The sequence below is a fragment of the Strigops habroptila genome, assembly GCF_004027225.2.
Source record: "Strigops habroptila isolate Jane chromosome 13 unlocalized genomic scaffold, bStrHab1.2.pri S16, whole genome shotgun sequence".
Classification (NCBI taxonomy): Eukaryota; Metazoa; Chordata; class Aves; order Psittaciformes; family Psittacidae; genus Strigops; species Strigops habroptila.
In genome coordinates, this window is record NW_022651054.1 from 5,038,246 (window position 1) to 5,056,339 (window position 18,094).

The 18,094-nt window shown below is 42.4% G+C and overlaps 1 protein-coding gene across 1 annotated transcript; it reads right to left on the reverse strand.

Annotated features, from left to right (window-relative positions):
- Positions 1–636: 636 nt before the first annotated feature.
- RFC2 (replication factor C subunit 2) lies at positions 637–7,816 on the reverse strand. Its single transcript, XM_030472318.1, has 11 exons — positions 7,622–7,816; positions 6,957–7,026; positions 6,243–6,284; positions 5,735–5,841; positions 4,652–4,753; positions 3,955–4,055; positions 3,093–3,250; positions 2,658–2,723; positions 2,116–2,196; positions 1,642–1,755; positions 637–949 (listed from the first exon to the last, which is right to left on the reverse strand). Exons 1-11 carry the CDS (start codon positions 7,735–7,737, stop codon positions 839–841), a joined length of 1,068 nt encoding a protein of 355 aa, XP_030328178.1. The 5' UTR covers positions 7,738–7,816; the 3' UTR covers positions 637–838.
- Positions 7,817–18,094: the final 10,278 nt, after the last annotated feature.

The window sequence follows — 18,094 nt, forward strand, 5'->3', positions numbered from 1 at the left end:
TCTGCTTGGAGACACACGTCTCGCATCTGATATGGAGGTGGTCAAATTCAATTTATATCTGCTTTCACTCTGCTCTTCATGCTTTATTGCTCATCTGCACTGGCAAGGTGGTTTCCAAAACGGAACAGACAAGAAAGCATGATGCTGTAGCTTTTTGGTATGCTGAAACTATAGTGAAACGACGTTATCTAACCTGGACAAGCAAGAACAGAAAAGGACACTCAAAACACAGAGCATCCCAGAATTTGGTAAGTTTTTTAAAGATTGCAAAGGAATGTCCTAAATATATTAAGAAACGTGTAAAATCTCTCCCGTATTTTTGGAGCAAGTCTCTTCCTTACCCACAGCACATGAACAGCACCCCAGGAGTGGCACTGCTCAGCATGCCTCAATTATAACTTCATTAAATGCCTTATTTTGTGCCAAAGTTTTTCCTTCTTGGTCTCGGTAAGACCACTCCTGACCAGGCTCTAAGTGTAATCACTAACAACGCGATTCAATCTTTGTTTCTCCTGCTGTTAGGTCTTGGTACTGCTGACATCAGCAGTTTTGCTGAGCGCACCACAGACCTTATTACTCTGGACTGTCACAGTCGTCTCTTCTACCTCAGTTATACAACATGTAAGAGTTCTTGGGTTAAAGTAAATGTTAAAGCTTTATTGGTCTAAGTAAAAAAGTACAAAACATTTTTACAATAGAATCTGGTTATTTGTCTGTGATTCAGTAAAAAAGAGGGACCAGGCTCTCTGCTTTTAGGACTGAGGACACATGCAGAGCTGCTGACCTTGCACACCAGGCCATCACCCTCTGGAACACAAGCTTCAGCTCAGTGAAGTATCTAACTTGCTGCAGGGGCTGCGGTCTTCTGGCACAGCCTGGCCAGCAGCCCAGCCATTTGTAAAAGTGAGTTCACCCCTTCTGCTATCTTCATATGAGTGTACCCAATTTCCTGGTGATAAAGACATTGTAAAATTCTCAGTTTCCTTCCCCAGTCTATGTATAGTACGACTAATGGCTAAATAGAACATACCCCTTACTGCTAAGAGACCAAGTCACTTGGACTTCAGAGAAGTGCATCTTCTCTTGTAAAACAACTAGCACGCCTTTGGGTTTTCTTTTAAATCAAAGCCTGTATTTCCCCAGTCCCTTTATAAGAAGCAAGGTGCATATGTTTGAGTACAGGTTCTAAATATGAAGAGTGATTCCATTACACCAGTTTACTATTTGTCAACTGGCTGTTAATATAATAGTATTATAATTTAGTATTATCTATTTGACTAGAACCAAATATGAGCTTCAAGAAAGTTCTCAGGGAGTTATTTGAGGCTTTGATATAAATAATAAATTCAGCCAGCATTACATTTGATATTAATTCTAACTGATCACTAAGGTGACTTTTGGTACTTCCGTGGGCGGTCAGACGTTAAACTTCATGTGACCATTCTTACTGACAAACTGATGATGCAGAGTGGGAAAGAAAGCAGTCATGAGTTAAGACAGACCTTTTTCACACTAATATATAGCAAATTTCAAACTGAAAAACCCTGAGGCTGCCCCTGTATTTGGGATCACATCCTCCTCTCAAGAAGGCCCAGAAGACCCGACCAGACCCCACGCTAATACTAGTGTGTTAGTACTAACCTTGATAAATTCCAGTTTCAGATATTCTGGCATTTGATAGGTTTTACACACACGGAAGATGTTGCCAATGACATCTTCTGGAGCATATCCAAGTCGCCACAGGTGGGCAAGAATCTGTGCAGGCAAGAATAATCCTTCATTTATCTGCAAAACTTCCCTGGTGAGTCAAGTCTATTCACTTTTGGAACAGCTGGATATTGCTACTGCAGTTCTGTTACAACAGAATTGCATGTACTGTTTATCAGATGATTTAACATCAACTGTTTAGCAAGTAATTTCAATACAACTTGCTTTTTAGCTTGTTGGCTTACTCATCTGAACAAACCCCTGCATAAGAAAGGATTTAATGCATCACCTTATCTATGTGGCATTGCTCCTATCTTAAAAAAACAACACGCATTGTGAATTCCTCAATGGAAACAAGAATTCTGTAGAGAAAAAGTGTCTAAGCCAACACAACACCTGAAAACCAACCTTGTATGCTTCATCAATATCTGCATTGATGCAGTGTTGTATCATTTCTTTCACAAGCAGAGGATGAGGCTCATCACATACCTATATTGGAGAGAAATATTACACTTAAAAGTATTGGAAGACTCTGAACTAAATCTCTGTTATTTTCACAAAGTTTGCAGACAGTTGAAGTACCAAATCAGACACGTTCTATAATATAGAATATGACTTTTCAGCCATCCTGCCACAGCAGACTCACGAGCACCCAAGTAATAGATTCAAAAGTTATCACTGAAATTTCCCAGCAGTTATGTGATTTGTGTGCTTTGAGAGAGCTGGAAAGCCACAGAGTCTCAGGCATGCATGCCACCAGGGACTGCAAGCATGCTCTTCCTTTTCAAAAGGCACATGCACTTTTTTAACAGCCTAATGCTGTAGTTGCTACATGCACAGTGCTGTCTGCAAACTGGCAAAGCGCTTTCAAAGGCTTAGATATCTGATGGTAGTTCTCACACAGCTGTAGTGCTAAACTTCTAGCACCACTGGCTTATGGTACTACTAACCTTAAAGACATTTTCACTGTTTATGAAGCCAAATCCAGAATATGTGGACTGTAAGTTGTTTAATGCCTGCAAAAATAAAAACAAGACTTCATTTATTTTCTGAAGTGCTCTACTTCTTACTTTCCTCCTCAGGCTGAAACAGGTCAGAAAATGATGCCAAATAAGCAGTTTTCAATTAAGCAACAGAACAAACCACAGATGTATGCAGACTTTGTTTCTTGCCACAAATTTGGTATCCAGTTCCCACCAACTCCCTTTAAAGGAGCAGATCCACTTTAAAACCTCACAAAATCACATAGTTTAGTCAGTCTTGTGCCACAGGTCACATCCCCTTTGCTTTACCTCTCCAAAGATAAATCATTGAAAGCCACAATTCAAAGGGTTGTTCTTACTTTAAATAAAAGCCTTTCTGTTTCATTGCCCTTCTTCTTTTACCTGTCTCATATCTCCTTGGGCTGTGAAGATAATGGCTTCTAGTCCATCATCTGTATATGGTACATCCTCTTTCTCAACAATTTTCAGTAGCCTTGCAAGGATTTGTGCATCTGTCAGCTTGGTGTAACGCAGCACTGCACACCGGGATTGAATAGGTTCTAAGGACAGAGATGTGTAATTAGAATTTCTCTCTTTTCTCAACCACACCACCCCTCCTCTACCCCAAATCCATTTGTTTTCCTCTTGGAAGAAGTTATCTTAGTTTCCAACTCTTCATCTGTCTTCTCTTTAAGAAAAACATGTCGGCTCCAAATGGAATATAGCATGTCCTTAAGCATATACAATTGTTATAGTTCTGCACTTGAGCCCAAATGTGCTACTTGAGTTTTTGCAGACATGTGCCAATATACATGAAGCTCAGCTCCTGGTTTTCTGAATGTGTATGTTTATCATGTTATTTTAACAGCTAAACAAGAAAAGTCTAAAGGTCTACGATGTGTTAGCCTATAGGCAAACTTAAAGATTATGTTTCAGGAAGGGCAATAAAAGGGGTTCAATACCCAGTAAATAGTACATCAAACATCTTAAACTGTAGCAGAGTTGGACGGAGATCAAGCCCCAAGTATGAGAAATCTGCTTCTGTGGTCATACGTAGCACTATCCATCAAAAGCAGCTGTTCAGAGGGTTCACTGCATAAATACACTCTTATTAGCTGTGGAGGTAGAGGTGGGTTGATTTTTCCAGAACTACCATGGTTTCTTGTAACAAGCAGGTCCAAGGTATGTCTGAAAACTGCTCTGGAAGTTAGCCAACAATACAGAGAATATACAACAAAACACCCGGGGACTAACAGCATGTTACCTATGATTTTGTCAGAGGCATTGCAGGCAAGTGCGAAGCGCGTTGTTTTGGAGTAAATTTCCATAGTTCTTCTCAGTGCTTGCTGTGCTCCATCTGTCATGCTGGGGGAGAAAAGGAGTTAGGACAGATTCTGCCCTTCAGTGACTTATAGGTACAGCCTAATCACTGTTTTTATACAAGCATCAGAGTTTACTGATATTAAACAGTGCTTTGTAAATTAGTTGATATTCTGGTTTGATAAATTAAGCAGCTTTTGGTAGTCATGTGAACAAAATCACCCTGCAATACAGGTAGTCACTGAGACCTCTATAAAACTGAAATGCAAAATTAAATCATTAATACTCTGAAGAATACTAAGAACACTACTACCTACATGCAGCTGGAGAATGCCCTGTTTTCATGCAGTGAAATTTCTATGTAAGCCAGACTCTTTTCAAAGAGAGAGAAGCAGTAAATTGGAAGATGCTATTTCATACCCAGCTAAATCACAATGTTTCACCCAATACTCAGTATCTCCCTTGAACCAATGATCTCTGCTTGATATGAATAATCCCTTAACAACACTGTTCAGTGCATATTTATTTCCTAACAAATTGGTTTTGATACCCCGATAGAAACATCCAAGACTGCAGCTCTGCAGACAGGGCAGATGCAACCTATTCACGTCATAGCTGAGGTCAAGAACAAAACAACGTACCTGTCTGCTTCATCAAGGATGATTATTTTATGCCGACCTTTTGGAAGTGTGACCTTTTGCTGGGCAAACATTTTGATTTTGTTTCTCACAACATCAATGCCTCTGGAACAATAATTCAAGTGATTCATGGTCAATTGGGTGAAATTACATAAACGATTTTATTCAGCAGCCACAGCGGCTGAAGTGCTCCTGAGCTCCCTGTTCTGCTGTTTGTTCCTGCTCCTTCAGCTGTGCCAGTACAACTACGGTGAAACCATGTTGTAAGTCAGACTCGCTAATGGATTCAAATTTAAACACCAGTAATCCTCATTTTTGGAGGTTTTGAAAAAGTAATTTAATAGTAGCAGTATATATATCGGTAACCCTACTTGCAGTACTGCCATAATATGACTTATGTTTGGCAAAAGGTAAGGATAACAATGAACAAGGGCAGAAGTATTTAAGACAGCTCTGGCAGTATTTCACACAGCTGCATCCAAAGACCCAGCTGTAACTCAGAACAGTTTAAGAAACTCATCCCTGGCAGTGTTTAAGGCCAGGAGCAACTTGATCTAGTGGAAGGTGTCCCAGCCTGTGGCAGGGGGTTGGAACTGGATGAGCTTTAAGGTACCTTCCAACACAAACCATTCCATGAGTCCATGAAAACCAGCTGGACAGACAGCATCATATTAGCACAATGTGGACGCTCTTCTAGACAGAGTCCCAACAAAGACTTACTTTTAAAAATAAAGAATTTCAGTATAAACAAGTTGCTCATTTTCAGGAGGATCTTCATGAATGCAGGAGGAAGCTTAACTCTTTAAAGTAAATTCAAGAAAACAGTACCATTATGGATTCTGCTCTCTACCTGTTTAGATTTTTGCATATGAAAGAATCTATCAAGTTTATAAAACATCAGTTAATAATATCTATGTTGATAAGTGAACACCAAACACTGCCCAGCTTTTAGCTGGAAAACCTGCACTGAAGTAAGTGCTAGAGGCCTTACTATAGCATTAAGCTAACTAAACTGGCATGAGTTTAAATTAAACAATGGGTATTTGCTTGTCCATTAAAAGTTTGATAAGTTTTATTTATTCTCACCTGTCATTGGAGGCATTCAGCTCCAAAACAGCATCCTTTAATGCAGGACCAAGGAGAGCACGAGCCAAGCAAAGGATACTGGTGGTTTTACCTGTTCCTGGGGGGCCCTAGAAATGCAACAGTGCAGCAATTGCTGGTAAGTTTAATGTCATTTTGTAAGCTGTGCTCTCTACAATGCTCCCAGTCATGAAAACAGCTGCAGCAGAGGAACTGCAGAGAGAACATCAGACTAGAGGCTGCCTGAGTACATGATCCTGCCTCCAGCAGAGGAGAGAAACACTGCAAGGAGAAGCACAAGACATGGTTCAACAGGCACCTGAGGGCCAAGCTGGTTTTTGACAGCAGGTTGTTTACTTGTGTATTCTGCCAAGAACACTGCTCCATGACCGTGCAATCAACATCTCTCTTACCAATACATTCAGGCACAACACAGATTTACCTTGAGAGGCCTAGATTTCAAAAGCCAGGGCTAACACAGCAAAATACAGTACAACACAGCAATACTTACAGCGATTATAATATTTGGTACATTCCCCTCTTTTGCAAAGACCTATGAACGAATGATAAGAAATTACATGAGAAAATAATGGGAAGAAATAGATCCAATTCTGTTCTATTTTAAGCATGGAAACATGCTTCTTTTTTTCCCCTCCTGCTTTTGTTTTTTTTAACCTTGCTGCTTTTGTATTTGGTGGGGTTTTTTTAATTGAACCATTAGAAGTCAGTCCCTAGAATAACATGGAAAAACTTAAATGCACTTAATCCCACAGGCCTTTAGTACTCTTGCCCTTCCTTTGCATCTGTTTTAATTATATACTTGCTCTAGTATAAGCTTTATAAGTATAAACAAACACGGTGTTCACAAACTAATTTGTCATGGAAAATATTTTTCTTCCAGAAAAAAACAATATTTCCTTCTTTCTGTTGTTATATAAACTATATTTATTCATTGAAACAATATTATTATAACTGCTACAAATTTTCTAAGTTGTATCAAAACAGGGCCAATTTAAACAACAGCCCAATTTAAGAAGGTACATTTCCTTAGAACACCAATCAAACATGTTCTAAAATGTGTAATTCTTAAGTAAACCAGAAAGTTTTTTCCCACATGCTCAAGTATGGATGTAAAAATACAAAAGTGCTTTTACTGGTCTATGGATTTATGTAGAACCACTTTTTTTGAGCTAACTTCTAAAACCATAAAGAGGCAGATACACACCTCTAACCTGCTCACAGTATCTTCATTTCCAACTATTTCACATAGTTTCATGGGTCTGTATTTTTCCACCCTGTAAAAAATAAAACTCTAGTAGTGTTTTGCAGTGGCAGAAAAGGAGGGTTACATCAAGATAGTTAAATAATATAGATGAGATAGTTAAGATAATGGCCTTAAACTTAAAGACAGTATATTTAGGTGAGACAGTGCCACACCAGGGCTAAGGGGAGATGCTGCCCTGTGTGCCCTCTCACGACTAGCACAAGGCAGGGCTGAACGGGCTCGATGAGATCTCTCGCTTTCCACCACAGGCTGCCCGCTGCGGGCCTGGGCAGGTTACTGAGCGCAGGCAGAGCCCTCACCACTGCGAGGGCCCCCCATTGCCGAGCCAGACCCCGCTCCTGCACCCCGGAGAAAGGCCCTCAGCGCCCGGGCCTCCCCGGGGCCGGGGCAAGCCCCACGGATCGCCGCGAGCCCCCGCCTTCCCGCCAACGGCGCGCTCCGCCCCCCTCTCACCCCATAGGCTATTCGCCACCAGGTCCCGCCTCCCGCCAAGCTCTGCACCAATGGCAGCGCGCCCTCGGCCCTGCCGCCCGCCCCTCGCGCCTCTCGCAGGCTCCATGGCCGCCCGCAGCCGCCCCTCCGGGCCGGGCCGCGCCGCCGCTCACCAGGGCAGCTCGTGGAGGCCGCTGCCGGCTGAGGCGGCCCCCGCGGGATCGGCCGAGCCCCGCTTCTCGCCTGCCGCGGGCCCGGCCTTCTCGTCCTCCGCGGCCTCCAGCTCCATGGCGGCAGCAGCTCTCCCGGCCCAGCCCGGCCCTTGCTTCCCCGCCGCCTCCGTGAGGGGAGGGCCGCGCTCCGGGGCCCGCCTCTCGCGGGGCGGGACCGTGAAGGCCGCCTCGGGGGGTGGTGCTTCTGCGCTACCGACTGGTTAAGGTAATCTACAAAAACAGCAACATGTTTGCGCTTCACGAGTCTAAACTGTTGTTTCTTCTTCTAGAGACCTTTAATTTTTCTATAAAATGAAAACAAATGATGCATCACAAAATACTGCAAGTAGTTATGGTAATGGGGCGTGTGTGGTTTTAGTGCTATTTATCAAACATATGTACAATTGCACATGTTCCTTTTCCACCTAAGTAAAGGCCAGTAATTGCCGTCTTTTGGGCAAAATAGGTAACATGTTAGAATTTGGTTATCCCCATACCGTTGGTTTTAAACTTCTATAGTTGCTGGTGCCTTGGTACATCTTTAAGCTCTGCTTATGCTCCACATAACCAATTATATTTGTGTTAGGTCAGTGAGCAGAGGATCTGTCCTTCAGTCAGGGCTCCGATTCCTTGGGAAGTGTTCCTAATTTAAGACCAGTGTGAGGCAGGAACTTGAAACTGAACATATTTGAAGCCCTGTGTGAGGGGTGATGCTTTCCAAAAGAGTAGCTTCCTACCACTTCCCACAACGGTAGCATTCCAATATTGCTGTCAGTGCCTGTTGGGGTTTTGAGGTTGGCCTGTGAGTGTTGGCAGATGGGAGCATCGCCTTCAGGCTCTAGAACTGGTTCTGCCTGTCGCCTGACAGTGATGGAGTTTCTCACAAGGCTCTCAAACTCTGGAGGGTGAAGTTTCTGTTATGCAAAGTGCAGTCTCATATCTGAGTTTTTACGTAGGCAGGTCAGTGCTTTAATCTTGTTTTGCATATTTATTTTTATGAATAACTGTACATTGTTCCTACTGGTTTTAGAATAAGCGTTATGTAAGGGTGAAATTGTAAGTGAATTGCAGCCTTTACTTGTGTGGCTGAATTAACTGCGGATTAAATAGTAGAAAATTAAATAACACCGCAATTATGTGCCATATGAGGGTGAGACAGTTGGCATTTTTTTTCAGTATTCAGACTCTAGCACACATACCAGATGAATACATTGTGCCTGTAATGCCTCAAGCTCACTGTGTTACTCTTGTATTTGGATTTAACTTGCTGCAGTGCTCAGCAGAACCCAACATGAGACAGTGAAATACTGCAGCTGCACACAGCACTGCTGCTCATTACAGTCTGTCAGTACAGCACAAGCTTTGGTTTCTTGCCAGATTAAACAGTTGTTACGCTGCTTAGGAAGTACCAGCCTGTAGATAAGATAAAATTTTCCTGGCCAGCATTAATTCTCCCACTATATGCGTGGGATTGCTACCGATAAGCACTCAAAGGACAAGTAAGAAGGGCTGTTCGTGTGAATTGTTGCAGAGAGCCCGATGACAGATTTTGTGATATGTTCGTGCTAATCAGTTGCAGTAGGTGGTTTTTTGGAGCACGGTCTTCTTCCTTGTGTAGGCAGTAACTTCTCGCAGTGGTTCTGGAGTTTACCAAACACAGAACAAGTATTTATTGAAGGCACAACAATATTGATAGGCACGTGGGGCGGGTGGACGGGCAGACGTCAGCTGAAAAGTTTTAAAACCCCTCTGTCCCAAAATCTGAACTGCTTTTATTATTGTAGTCTGACTGCTGAGGTCAAAGGATATATCCAGGATAAAATGAATTCCAAATTCAGTGCTGAAATGGCAGAACTCTTTTGATGTGTCATCAACAGTGCTCGAATACACATGCGTGCAGATGTACTGGATTATCCTGAAAGGAGAATAATCCTGAATGTAAGATTATTCTTTCTGACCTGTCTCCCTCCCGCCCCCAAAAATATGCAGAAAAAGCTTACTAAGTATTTGTAATCAGTATAGAGGACAGACAAAGGCTTTTTGCTCATGATTTAGTTTGCAAGGGGAATGTTCCTTTGGAGTGTATTCAAACAGCACCTACTATAGTAATGGAGATCACCATCACAGAAATAAATCATGGTCATCCCAGCAGCAATGCAGTCCCAGCTGCATGTGCTCCATGTAGGGAACATGTCCTTTAAAGACCGTATGGAGGCTCTTCTTAGCTCAGCTCCAGTCAAGGGCTCATGGTCTAGCCTTTACAGGGAAACTAAAGCTCAATGCAACAGGTTTCATGAGAGGGTTGGGTAAATGCAGAAGTTGTGATAAAATAATTGCTATTTTGCATGCTGTGGTTGGTGAAACTACGGGTAGCTTGTTTGGAGTTTGAACAAGAAGTTGAAATCAATGAAGACATTAAAAGTGAGGCAGTAGTTGAAGACAGCGAAGAGCAAGGGTGATGAGTTTATGATGGGGCGATGTGAGGTGTAAAATCCAGAAGGCAACAGAAATAAAGCACAAGAGAGGAAACTAGGCAATCATTAGTGAAAAGTATGTATCTCTACTTCATATTCAGTACAGATAAGTAATCAAAAATTCCTTACATACAGTGGTTTTGGGAGGGAGGGGAGAACTGTTCAGTATTCAAGGTCATTTTGCTTTTGGGTTAAATCTGTGAGTTCAGCTTACCATTATTGTTAGGGCTGTCACTAATATACATTATACAGCAGGTCTAGAAGGCCAGGGGCTACGATCTTAAGTTACAGTGTTAAGAGAAGTGCAAAGCTCTTTGGCTGTCCATGCCCTGTCCCCACCAGCCCTGCAGTCACAGTTAAAGCTGTCACCTCTTACTGCAGCGTGCTGTTGTTCAGCAGACACAAGTAGGTCACGTAGCACAGATGGTCTTGCTGCCAGGGAATTGTGGAGCCCACAGTCCCCTCTGTGGTTATTCCCTGTTCCCACTCTCTGCCTTCCACACAGTTAGGTTGGAGACAGGGGGATGAATTCTGATGCTACAGACTATTTTCTCTTGTGTTCACTGAGGGTGAAAGCATAAAGCAAAGCTGTACAAATACCAGGAGTGAAAGTAGGGATGAGGTGGTCAAAGGGAGGTTGGCCTGGTGCTTTATGAAGTAAGGCATCACTATATTAGGTGTTTTTGTGGGCTTGATATGTCTGCACCCAGACTCTGATTCCTACAGAGCTGCTGTGCTTGAGCTCTAGAGCAAAGCCAGGAATGACACCATCAGTATATGCAAAGTATCAATTTGTTCTTGTAGCATCATAGCATCCCTCCATTCTCCATATGGCTATCTGTAGAATGTCCCTCAGGGGTACCGTTGTGCTGATCTGAGCTAATGTTATATGTGCCTTTTTTTTTTTCCCCTAAATATAATAGCTCTCCCTAAATACAATCCACTCTCCACCAGCACACTGCCACCTCAGAGTTTCTTTCCCCATCCACTGCCTCATCCTTTCTTTCCCATTAGCATCTCCATAGCTGCAGAGCAGTGGCAGCCCACCTGAACGCTCTGGGTAAATACAGCTTGACATCTCCCTGCCCTGTTACCAGAGCGCTTTTATTTATGGCATCTCATTGCTTCTTACATTTGCATTAAATATCTTTAAATGTGGTTTCTTTTAATGCTGTCACAAGGAATTCTCAGCAGCACACCGCCTTAGTCTGCAGTTAGGAAATCCACACTGCTGGAAGCGAGACAAGTCACAGTCTGGACACTGTAGTGATGGAAAGATCAATTTCAGCTTATTGCTACCAGGAACCTCTAATGTTGTCTATATTTCCAATTCATTTCTATAAGCACCTGAAAATACTTAGAAGAGTGGATTTAGATTGCTGCAATTTTAAGCCAGAGAAGCTTTATTGTTATTTTATGTGTGTGTTGAGGAACAGATTAGAATTTGACCAGTGCTTTACACTAGGTTACGAGAAAAGGATTCAGGAGCAGTGACCTGCTAGTCCTGATCTCCTGCCCTTTGGATGCTTAAGACTCACAATGTAATTGAAATTTCATTTCTTCGAGGTTTTTTAAGCACGTAATAGAGAACAAGTGACCAATACAAGACCAGACATGTGGTTACGGCTTTAGACAGTAGAGGGAGTATGGACACCTGTGTTAAAAGCCACGTAGGGTCACCCGTGACAGCCAAGAGAAAAGACTTTCTCCTAGAATTCCTCTTTTGTCTGCAAAAAAAGGTAAATCCTTGAAGCAAACATCTTTCTAGATGCCAAAATGCAGCTGTTGGCTACTAACACTTGATAAAGCTGAAAGTGTAGGAGAAAGGAATGATCCTTTGTGCCTGTCATGCTTTTCTCCTTGTAGCAGTCACCCTGAGCACTCGGCTGCTTGCACCCACAGCTTGGGGCTGGTGCGGAGCAGTACAGTGCCTTTTCTCCTCCAAGTCAGGATCTTGTCACCATTAGTGACTGTAGCAGGGCTCTGTTTGCACAAGCGGCTGCCTCCACGGTCTCCCCCTTTTCACTGAGGAAGCTGTGAAGTGATTGTGTGCATGACTTCTGCTGCCAAATGTAGATGTTGCGAAGAGCATCCTGCAGCAGTGAATGCCTTGCTGGGACTCCCTTGCATGAGAAGACAGATCTTAATGAAGAAAAACCTGCAGTGCAGGAGAAAACTCCCACCAACTTGAGTAAAACTAGGATTTAATTTAGGGGCGGGTTTTAGGGGAGTTTGTTGATCTTAAATTTCTTTCTACAGCAGTAATTTTAGGCAATGCTTGCACTGATAAAGAATTATTTCTTCCTTCCCTCACCCCGTATCATAAAAAGCACCTTAAATAGTCATTTATTTTTTATCTAATCCCACCACATGCCATTGTTACTCCATACGTTTTACTGCTGCCCAGGAAAGCTTTGCATATAAAATTATGGCATTATTAAATGAATGTTGGTTGCTGCATCCCAAGGCGCATTTTTCTGCTTCTCCTGATGTGTGGGGTTATCCCTTCCCTTCATTCTGACTGCTCTGCTATGACTTGTTTCACATTTGCTCAGCCCTGCAGGGGAGATATTCCGAGGGCTAATATTCATTAGACAGGAATTAAAACAATGAAGGATGGATGTTAATGTAAATGCTACATTTCTTGTGATTTTTTTCAAGAGAGAAATCTTCCCCTGCATGTGTCCTCTTTTAGGAAGTCTGTCAGAAATAATAGGTAGCTTCTTTCCCTGCAGATTCCAGAAACCTGCAAGGAGGAGTTCAAGCGTCTCTGAAAGGGCTTGCTATAGTGCCCTGAGTTAAGGAACAGCCAGCCCTGATGGTGAGGCTTATGGAATGAGGAACAGCCAGTGCTGTGTGTTAAGTTTGAGCTGTGAGGGGATGGATGGTTGGAATTAGAGCTTACAGGACATTTCCATGTCTCCAGTTAGTGGCTGACGTGACATTTGCAGCTTCAAGTTGGTCTTCTCAGGAAAGTGAAGGATTGCATGAGGTTGTTTTCTCTAGTGATACTAAGAGTGGTTTTTGTTATTGGGGGCAATTGGAAATGGAAGAGGGCTGACTGGCTAGCCAAGATCTCTTTTCCCAGGTAGGTGCTTATCCTGATCTGGAGTGTGCTCCTATCTTGAAGGTACAAGCAGAAGATCCTTTAGGGTGATGTAGGTTTTGGATGAGAGAGGAGAGTGGAAAGTGGGAAGAGAGGTTACCTCAAGAACTCAAAGCAACAGATTATGAAAATGGCTGGGGTAAAGAGCAGCCTTTCCCAACCAAACCTCAGAGGGAGTTGGATCCCAGCTGAGTTTGATCCCTGCTGCTCTGGGTCACCACACAGGACATGCAGGGTGCGGTTTGCCCTGTGTGATCCTCCTTCCTCCCATGGCAGGAAGGCGGGTAAGAAGGGAGCTTTCAAGCTTCCATCCTTCACACACGCCTCCCCTTCTTGATGTCCTGGACACTCTCCAGCTTGTAACCGGGTGCCCCCAAGATATATTTACTTCCTGTTTTCTGGCTTTGACCTCCAGAGGCCTCATTCTTCATGAATAAAAGATGAGCTGTTCTCCTGGAGGCACGGAGGGAGGACACCACTGCCAGCTGGTGTGGCCACTGCTCTTTATTGCTGTGGTTGCTGATGCCTCTGCCCTTGCAGGCAGGGAGACCGGACAAGACAGAAACAGCTCCAATGTCTAGCCTGGTGACTGTTTCCAACCTGAACTGTGCTGTTTGGAGCCAGCCCTGAGGCACAGCTAGCTGTGTAATACCTTGTTTCAAGTGGCTTGTCACTGAGGAATTTCGATGTTTCAGTTTGAACTGAAATTATCCACGATTTATCTTTTCCTGGGAGCGCATCACTGGCTGGTGTTCAGTTTTCAGTCTGTTGTAACCAGTGGGTATTTCCCTGGTGTTCTTCCCTTCCCCGTTTTTTTTAACATGTCCAGATGAATGTAGAGTTGTACAATCACTTGTTTTAGCTGAATCACAGCTTGATTCCCACAGTTTATCAGGATTATTTTGCATTAGCTTCGTTTTTCTGCTTTTCTTGCAGCTCCTCTCATCTTGGCATCTTGTTCAGATTTAATAGACATGATACTCAAATAATAATGTTAAATAATAGCAGTTACCCTCTTAGTGACTGTACTTGTGCTCCCACACTTTGAAGACAGAACTAAATGGATGAGGTGAAGGGGTGTCAAATGCCACTTTCTTAAACAGGAGTGAATAGGAATGCGTTGTTTACCCATGAAAGTATTTAGTATGTTCTTCCTGGGATTTGGGAACTATTATTTCCCTAAACACCATTTGTCATGGAGACTTCCAGTCTGCCAAGCAAAGCTTTTCGTGCAGGTATTGCTTTTGACTGGTACCAGAGCTGAGAAAAGCGACCGATTCCTTCACCTCTCAATCATTCTCTTAACATAGCCTGAATTCAGTACTCCTACCAGCTGAGAACAGGCCAGTTTGCTAGATATAAGTGTGCTTATAATAAGGATTTAGCTTTCCAATTCTGCATGTATGCTTGCTAGTGATATTTCGATAGAATCTTTAAGTGAATGGTTAAAAACTTCATTCATCCAGGCAGCACTTGTGCTGCAGAAAACATACTGCCGGTATACAGGTGGTGAAACTGAAACAGGATAGTTTTAAATGTCTTGCCCAAGAACAGAGAGTTTTGTCCTAGAATGTGGCCTTTGTCCATTGTATTGAGTACAACGGACTTCTTCCTCTCATTACTTACACAATTACATTTGTGCAGGTTTTAGGCATTTTAAGGAACATGTATATGCAAGTATTTACATGTTTGTACATGCAGGGCATGTGTGACACTATATATGTTTACTTGGTTAAATACAAATAGACCAGTAGCTTAGAAAAAGGTCTTATACATTGAAAAATACTCATTTAAACTCCTGAATCTGAAACACAGATTCCTCCACCCCTACAATGGTTATTTGGTGGTTATTTGGTTACTTTGCTCACTTCTCTGGGTACTAAAATGAAACAAATGCAGTTGTTAAAGTTATTTGTTCAGTATTTCAGTTGTTATTCATGTAAGATACTGTTTATTGCTTCACTATAGGGAGATTCTTAATGAGGTAAGTTGCTTCCCAAGAAGACAGGGCTATATGAGTTGAGTGGGCCATAAGTCCCTTGTGACTATACTGTTCTTCAGAGACAACCCTCTTTGATCAGTGAATTCCTAGTTAACAGCCTTCTGAAATGCATGCTGACATCAGGTGATGAAGGTGCTGGAAGGCCAGAAAATCTCATGTACTGTCATTAGGGTGAATAGGAGCTGGGCTTGAGCTGTTGGCTCTCTCTGTCTCTCAGGAGTTCATCTCCTGTAAATAGATGATGTGGTAATATAAATGCCACCTGTACTCAATACCTTAGCTTACGAGACGTGTCAGAGTGGAATAAAGACAGAGCTGCACACATAATATTTGTTGTAAAATGAATATATAGCAACTATAAAAACGGGTTTGATTCTGGGGTTTACCAGGGAGATGCTGCACTGGGCTTAACTGTTAGTGGATGGGAAGGTTTGATACAATAAAAATCAGAATAGAGCAAAAATGCCCTTTATGAACATCCCTTGTTTCAGTGTATTGTAATATACACAACTGAGCTTAGTAAATGTCATTTCAGAATGGAAATATTAGTATTAGTTATTCAAAATAACCTCACGATAAAGTGCTACAGAATGTCATGTGCATACAGATGCACACTGAGTGAAAGCAGTACAGATGAACTAGACACACCTCATCAGGTGGAAATTGAAGGTTATAACCTGGTTTACTAGAACTGGAATTTTATGGAAACGAATGATTGAAAAGACATCTCAGCTGCCAGAAATAGTCTTTATTTCCCCAGTACCTCAGTCAGTGTAACCTTGAGCAAGGCATTTGCCTTCGTTATGCAGCTGGAAAACAGGGTGAAAGGCAGGAATAGAATTGGGAAAATCTGCAAAGTGGATCTTTCTTGAAGAAACAAAGGATTTACAAACCAAGAGCTTAGTACTGTCTCTAATGGCATCCCATTTTACCTGTGTTCTGCTGCCTCAAAACAATATAGTGCAGAGAAGGGCTTGATCCTGATGGGAGCTGTGCACCTGCAAGCCACAGTACAACAGTGGTATGGAGTTAACTTTCATGATGTCTGATCTAATTTCATGGGAATTGCTCCCACACGTGAAGTTAAACCTGCACTTAAGACTTTTGCTAAACTCGGCCTCAGTTCCCTATTGAAATCATCAGACTGGGAGCACAGTGTACTTCCCAGCACTGGGTGCTTGGCTGTGCTCTCATTGCAATGGGTGACAAATCCATCTTTCTCATTGGTATAATCAATGGCTGCCATAGGCCAGAGGGTTGTGGAGGTGGAAAATGATTGCAAATAATCTTGCACTGCAGAGAGCAGCTTCCAGCAGAGCTGGGTGGCAGCAGAGCCCAGCCTTGCTGAGCCCATGGTTTTGGCAGTCTGCAGGCAGAGTTCCCATGAAAACAAATGCCAAAATGGTTGTGGGACAGGTTTCGTTTTGGGAATGACACCCACCTCCTTCAAGCCACACTGGTATGAGGGAAATATTTCACCCTTCTGTCTGCTTCTGTGATACAGGCTTACAGTATTTTTGATGCACTCTGCACCTCTCAAAACAATACAGACTCAAGACAGCAGTGATGGAGTGAATCCAACAAGGTTCTTGTTTCATCTGCTGCCCAGATGGACCTGCTTATGTACTTGTAGATCTACCAGGTACACAAACTGATCTATAAATAGAGCAGTATGGTTTTTTTTGGCAGTGTGGGGATAGGGAGAGTGAAACTGTCCTGCAAGTTTAAAGTGCTGTTTACAGGGGTTAACATCTAATACCCTCTTTATTTCCTATGGAAACCCTGCATTAAAAATCCCCTTGGCTGTCCTTCCCCACATCAGTCACAGCAGCCCTGTGAAGGGGGAACTGCATGAGCTGGGGATTGTAAGTGGGGAAATCAGGACTTCAGCTCCTTAACTGTTGGGGCCTGAAGGTCACTGCAGTATGTCATCCTTAAGGCAATTTTCTCTGGAATTGCAATATGGTCATGGCTTTGTTTTACAACCTTGATGTCACAAAGTATTAATGATCTCTTAAAACAAGCGCACTTGCAAAAAAAAACCCCAACCAAACAACAAGATTTGATAAGTTGTTGGGGGGGTTGGGGTCAGTATTTATAGTCTGCTTAAATATCATAGCTTTTGCTATGGCACGGAGGTATAGATGAGAGTGGGTGGGTTTCTCTGACGTACTTGCCTGCATACAAGGAAATTAATTTTCAGTCTGTTGGGAGGGCAGCTGTTTCCATGACATTTTAAGCCCGGTTTGAAAATGTCTTCATATCTTTTCTTTAGCTCTACATACGGTTTGCATGCTAGATGGGTGTGCCACAGCTTAATTCATATTTTTAAGTGGTTTTCACAAAAAAGACTCTTTATTATTAGTTTCTTATTTCCTTTCTTCAATAAATATCTCCGTAATCTGCTGTTTCTGTTCTTTTGCCACAAGCATTCTTTAGAAATATTGCAGAGAATATAAAATGAAAGGTCCAGGCAAATTACCTACTGGAACAGACCAGAAGCAAGGTCAAGTGAACATCGCCTCTAGGAAGCTGACAGTTATCACAGGCTTCAAGAAAAGAGAGTCAAGCCTTAAGGGCAATGCCAAACAATTATAGAATCAGTTCAGAGGTGTTTATTTTTCATAAAGAGTTACGGGTTGTTTCATACTTTCTTATTCTAATTAGAATTAACATAGATACTGCTGCAATATAATTATCTTAATTACCTTTACTAGATTCTGGCATTGAGTTCCACAGGTTCATTTACCTTAATTGTAGTTTTCCACTTGTTAACTTTGTATTTGTTGCCACACTCCTCAGATTCTGTGTCTTCTAAAGAGGGTAAAAGAATACAAAATATATCCCCTTTC

Excerpts from the sequence above, each read along its gene's own strand:
- RFC2 (XM_030472318.1), bottom strand. The coding sequence starts at position 7,737 with ATGGAGCTGGAGGCCGCGGAGGACGAGAAGGCCGGGCCCGCGGCAGGC. Across the intron at positions 1,756-2,115 it reads ATATTGATGAAGCATACAAG|ATTCTTGCCCACCTGTGGCG; the intron begins GTTGGTTTTCAG and ends TTGCCTGCACAG. Across the intron at positions 950-1,641 it reads TGAAACTGGAATTTATCAAG|GAAATTGGGTACACTCATAT; the intron begins GTTAGTACTAAC and ends CTTTATCACCAG.